Source organism: Thunnus thynnus, chromosome 13 (genome assembly GCF_963924715.1).
Source record: "Thunnus thynnus chromosome 13, fThuThy2.1, whole genome shotgun sequence".
NCBI lineage: Eukaryota > Metazoa > Chordata > Actinopteri > Scombriformes > Scombridae > Thunnus > Thunnus thynnus.
Window position 1 is genome coordinate 11,085,330 of NC_089529.1, and position 6,000 is coordinate 11,091,329.

Sequence of the window (6,000 nt, forward strand, 5' to 3'; positions counted from 1 at the left end):
CCAAGCATGGTTTGACTTGTCATAGCTGGAGAAGCACAAGTTTAAAACAAGTAGCAATACCACAGTGTAAAAATACTCCTTTGCAAGTCATTACAAGTCATTAAGTAAAAGTAGCCTACAGAGGTATTATCATCAAAAAGTAACTACTTTATATTTTGCTGGGTAGATTGATCTGTGACAATGCATCATAGTTCATAAGTCAATCTATTTGCAAAGTAACTAGTAACTACAAGTGTCAAATACTGAAGTACAAAGTATATATTTTACCCCTTAAATGTAGTGAATGCTTCAAATACAAAATGTATAGGATAAAAAAAAATATATCAAATATAATACATATTAGATGTATCAAGTATCGTAAAATGTAAATACTCAAGTACAGTACCTCAAAATTGTATTTCAGTACACTACCTGAGTAAAAGTACTTAGTTACTTTTTGCCACTATACAGGTGTAAGTAACAACATTAGTGATGGCTTTGTTCAGTTTAAGTGTTGCAGTAAAACATGGAGTGATCATGCACATCTATACTGTACCAGCAGCCTGGAACTGAATAGAGTGAAGCCATTATTAAAGATAATAATTACACCTGTGTTTTTCCTGCTATGTCTGCTGTCAAATAGACCCATAGAGCGCATCCTGATACATATGGGGTCTCACCTATATTACCTCAATATCATGAATATACTGTATGTTTGTACTGTTAAATGTTGGTGCAAGAACAATAGTCCCCTCTGCAGGACAAAAACTGGAAGCACTGCCACAAAAAAATGACAAATACAGGAACCCAATGTTTTAGTGACATCTAGTGTAAAAAGGATGTTGTGTTTGAGGCGTGTTAGATACACAACAGAGCTTCAGGCCGGGAATTGAGAGTAAACTTTTAATTAATCTATTTTCTATACTGATTAAATTGTTTTCAGCAGCAGTCTATCCCAGCATGGCTTATTTTGTGAATCCAGGTGTGGTTCTTTTCCTATTCCAATATTTGTTTTTCGTTGCAGTTTAAAGACTTCACATGTAAGTATATTCTTTTTATACAAAATGTACATAGATATTAGCAGCAGGAGTATGTTTTATATTATATTGCATTACATTATATACATGTATGTATTGTATGGAAATTGTGACTTGTGCAGAGAAAATACAAGAAACATTTACAGTGTATTTATACCTTTATTTGTTACTATAGTTTTGCTATAGCATTTAGCACACCTTTGGTGATAGAACACTTGACTTGTCTATTTGAAAAATATAAAGATATCTTGATAACAAGTGCTTCTTTGCAAATAATACTAAGCAGCGTAGCTTCTGATGACGGTGGCAACATAAAACTGAAGTGCACCGTGGACATAATTCATGTTAAAAATGTGACATCAAAGTATAAAAAACAACAATAGCAAGGTAGAATGACGTAAGCACCATAAAAAGAGCCCACAAATGCCCTTAACGTGTGTGTGTTTAGACAGTGTGGAAAGCATGTACAATTTTATGTGAACATAAAATATTAAAATGAAAACAGCTTTAAAAAAAAACACATAGAGCTGCAATATTCTTTCATACTACACATGTACTGTGTACATTATCTCATGCATACTAGTACAGGAGCAATGGCTAATTTAAACACTCCAGGGTTATTAGAGTGCATTTCAATATTTGCTGTGCAAAACATTTAATTTCCTCCAAGTCTTATTCTCGCCATATTCATTCTTAGCTATGTCTGTCCATCAGTTATTACTTAAGAAATAGGCTAAATCATTGGCTGGGTCGTGGATTTTTTTTTCCTCTCTCTCTCTCTCTCTCTCTCTCTCTGTTTGTCCCAATTGGTTAATATTATTGTTCTAATTCAAAGTTCATTACTTTTTGCTAGTTTAATCTGTCTTTTTCCCTCACTCATGACTTAACACGGCGAAAATTACATGTAAGACATCTATTTTTTTTTTTTCACTTGTACTGACTCCACTGGAAATGTAATTTCCCATCAAATAACCAGATCTTTGCAGAAAAGAGAGAGACAAAAAAAAGAAATGTTCTATGTCAGTCAGTCACACATTTATATGTCTTTTTAGGCTGCAGGGCACTCAGTGAAACATGGTGCAAGTCTTGAAGTAACGAATAATCATCCTAATCATCTCATGAATTTGTCTCTTATTGCTGCGGGGGTGGGTGGGCGTGCGGGCACACTGATATTGATATATAGAAGTGCAGAATTAAGTGGCAGAGGTTTGTTATTTGACTTCTTTTTGCCACAACCAGATGAAACACACATGGGGCTCCAGTATGCAGATAACTCCTTAATATCCATTTAAAGGTTACAGTACTGATGGTATCTGAGATTAGCAAGCAGCAAAGGCAGTGACTGAGCAATTAGTCGTTACTATTATTCAAAAGTCATAATATTCAGAATACTTGTCTAGGTTACAGTGTAGTTTAACAAACTGGTGAGACTGTAATATAATCCAAATTAAAATAAGGGGGTGAAGTGACAGGAAGCTGCAACAGTTTTACTCTTTAATAGATCTGTAGCACAATGAATCAAATCAAAGGACTCTCCACATTTTACATACAGCTGTATGTTGCAAGAGCACCAGATCTATGTGTTGTGATGAACTCCAATACTGTAAGCAAACACATTTGTGTTCAGAACAGCAATAAAATGCAATATAAATCTATAAGAAGGATTTGTTTTTCTTTAAAAAACTAAATGATTGTTTGTATCCAGACAGCACCCTGATCATGACAACGGACAAAAAATGTCTTGAATCAGCTATTTTATGATAGCGATCATAACAACAAAATAAACACTGTTCACTGTTGCATTTGTTTTCACTGTCTTTTATGTTAATATCATGATTTCCTTCCAGTCCTAACAGCCTTGGAGTTGACTTGATTTTTTTCACTGTCATTTGTTCAGAGGGGTTTTAATGCCCTATGGAATTATGATTAATTATGATGCTGAGTCAGCCACCAGCCATTAAACCAGAGTTAGTCACAAACCATGTTTAAAAAAAGTCCAGTGAGTCCTGTGAAAGAGAGAGTTCAGGGACTCAGAAGCCCCACAGCCACAGGAAGTGACATCACCAGTGACAAAAGCCATGGCGCAGATTTGAACATCACGCTTATTGCAGAGCAGATTGGAAGAATCCCTGTAAGGAAACAGAATGTGAGTTTAGACGTTGTTTCTATTGCTGTTTGGAGGAACCAAATCAGAAGTTGAAGCGGACTCTACTCACTGTGATGGACGGCCATGCTATTCTCTTTCCAGGTGGTGCCTTGGTAAACCCTGCAGGTGTAGGTGTAAGGCTTCTCATCAGCCATCGGGGCCCAGGTGAGGCGGCACAGATTAGGAGAGACAAGGCTGACGTTGCTCCTCCTGCGGTCCTCAGTGGACACATAGATGACAGCGTTGGGGTAGGTGCTGCCCACCAGCCGGCTGTCCTGCCGATACTCACAGTAGGGGCCTGGGATCTGGTAGGTGGGTGGGAACTCACAGTCCACTCTGACGTTTCGCTCCAGGTACGTTAGACACGGAAACATCTGAGGGCCACGTGGAGTGAACAGAAATGTGGATACCGAGCTCACTAAAACAGATGCAAACAATGAAACACCAAGAAGTTAAACTCGGAAAACACAAAATGTTCCACAATATTTATAGCATATAAGAAATGCTGTTAAACATAAAGCCAAAGCAACACAATGGCAATATAGCAGAGACATTTTTGGCAGTTTTTTCTCAAGCTCAAGTTCTATCATTTTGCATGTGGATCATGAGTCACAGCCACCAATTTGTACTTTTTTTTAAGGTACTTTGTGTTGTAATTAATTTAGGTCTTTGCAGATATTTGTTTTCATTTTAAGTATTAAAAGTTAAAGTAAAACATCTTTATTATATCCACTGTGATTTAATATGTTAAGAGAATGAACATGGGAAAAGTCCAAGAGGCTGATGAAACCTACATTGGTTACTAGTCTCACCCTCTTCTCATCACCATCTCAGGTCAGTGTAAAGACATGACTTAGGTTCAAAGTCACCACATCATTTTGTGACTAAGCAGGTGTTTTTAAACCTTCTCCATTTGGATTACATAACCTCATGAAACTTTACTGATCTCTGTGGTGAAATAAAGTAATGACACAATTCTGCAGTATTTTTGGACTTTGGGCTGTTTTGGAGGAATCAAATCTGGACCTGATCTCTTTATGACTTACATTATTAATTACAACCCAGGTATTTTTTAATTACCTTCTATGCAACAATCCACCTCTTTGATATAATCCTCCACACTTAGCTTTTATAAATTACACATGAAACAGGTGAATGCCCAACATCTAACTTTTGGCTACAACAATAACAGTAACATGCCAGTCTTAAAAGATAAGTGAATAAAAATCAGAATCGCACGTACTGTGACTTTGAGTTTGATGTGTTATCATTATCCTGCCAAACAGGAGGCAGGCCGTGGCGAACAGGTGAAGCTCCATGGCGAATGATATCTGTCCGATCAGATCAATAACCTTCACAGCACAGTACAGACCTGCATGACAGAGTTCAACATGGAACATCATGAAAAAGTTTCAACATGCAGAACCTGACTAACACAAGTGATTAAAGCAGAAAAACACAAGATGCCTATCACAGTAAACATGCAAACAAAGCACAAACTGCATCATATATTTTTGTATCCACCATAGCGCAATAATAGCGGGTCTGTGTGTGTCGATCTGGCTGGGCTGCAGAGGAGACTACGCCTATGCAGTGACTTTGCACTGCAGCAAACTGCCGACTTATGCGCACATCTTGTCCCTACTGCAGGTGAGAGAGCCATACAGCCATGCAGACATATATCTCCGACAGATCTGAAAATGTTAGATTTGCTATAATGACACGTCTGAGCCTTATTTTTTTTTTTACCCTGCAGATGAGACAGCCCGGCCTACCTGGTAGTTGGTCCCTATCCTGAGCTGCGCCTGTGTGCCAGTATGCAGAGCAGCATCCGCAGCATCCGCAGCATCAGCAGAGCAGCGCTGACTGATGACTGCCGAGGATCCAGTTATTGTACGTCTGCACTCACACACACATCGGCTGTTATAAAAAAAGAAAAGACTATATCTTCAATGCACTGATCGACGAGCAGGGATCCAGCAGCAGTGAAATTTGAGAAGGAATCTCTGGGTTTAATTCCACTTTCTTTACATTTGTAATCTAACACAGTCACTGCTCTGAGATTTCATGATCATCACGAACAACTAGAAACTCCTCGTGTGGGACGCAGACTTGATGTTCAAATATAAAGATCTCTCATTACAATTACATTATAAAGTTGGAACTTGGGTCTGTGTTGAAATGTTGGTAAACATAATGTATTATTGTTTTAATGGGCAGAAAACTATCATTTTGCTTTTTCACTGCTCCCACCCATATACTTATTTCTGGGGGAGCTGTCATGTCTCGGTGCAAAACAAGAGTTCCCTCTGCAGGACAAAAACTGGAAGCACCACAACAAATAATAACTAAATAACAAAACCAGCGATCGATGTTTTGGTGACATCTAGTGTAGAAGAGAGGTTTAGGTGGTGCATGCTGCACAGGCTCAGCATTCAAACCCCACATGGCTGACAAAAAAACACGTTTTGACGTAATCTAAACTTCTGCCTCACATTTTCCATAACATTCACTTCAGGCCTGTGGAGGGTTTGAACTTACCGAAAGTTAACAATAACTGCAATAGTTTCTCCACTGCGACTTTGTTTTCATTAGAGACAGGGCAGTTAACTGTGACTTGCAAACCCAGATGTGATCCTCTGTTTGTTGCAGTTTAGAGATGCACTAACAGAATGTAGACTACTTACATATTTGGACTGATTTAAGAGAAAAGAGAAACGCAGGAAACTTTTATTGTGCAAAAAATATCGATTTGTTAGTATATAATTTAGTACACTTTTAGTGGTAAATTGAATAAACAAATGGACTGTAATGATGGACTTCTACTCTAGATGCACT

General features: G+C 38.0%; 1 protein-coding gene across 1 annotated transcript; it reads right to left on the bottom strand.

Annotated features, from left to right (window-relative positions):
• Positions 1 to 1,162: 1,162 nt before the first annotated feature.
• Positions 1,163 to 5,348, bottom strand: si:ch211-215c18.3 (uncharacterized). The gene is made up of 4 exons (XM_067607862.1): positions 4,938 to 5,348; positions 4,406 to 4,534; positions 3,233 to 3,580; positions 1,163 to 3,145 (listed from the first exon to the last, which is right to left on the bottom strand). The coding sequence occupies exons 2-4, from the start codon at positions 4,479 to 4,481 to the stop codon at positions 3,039 to 3,041; spliced, it is 531 nt and encodes a 176-aa protein (XP_067463963.1). The 5' UTR covers positions 4,482 to 4,534; positions 4,938 to 5,348; the 3' UTR covers positions 1,163 to 3,038.
• Positions 5,349 to 6,000: the final 652 nt, after the last annotated feature.

What these genes read in the sequence shown, in the direction of transcription:
- si:ch211-215c18.3 (XM_067607862.1), bottom strand. Translation starts at nt 4,481, where the DNA reads ATGGAGCTTCACCTGTTCGCCACGGCCTGCCTCCTGTTTGGCAGGATA. An exon ending in ACATCAAACTCAAAGTCACA is followed by an intron (nt 3,581 to 4,405) that starts GTACGTGCGATT and finishes CATCTGTTTTAG; the next exon opens with TGAGCTCGGTATCCACATTT. An exon ending in TAGCATGGCCGTCCATCACA is followed by an intron (nt 3,146 to 3,232) that starts GTGAGTAGAGTC and finishes GTTTCCTTACAG; the next exon opens with GGATTCTTCCAATCTGCTCT.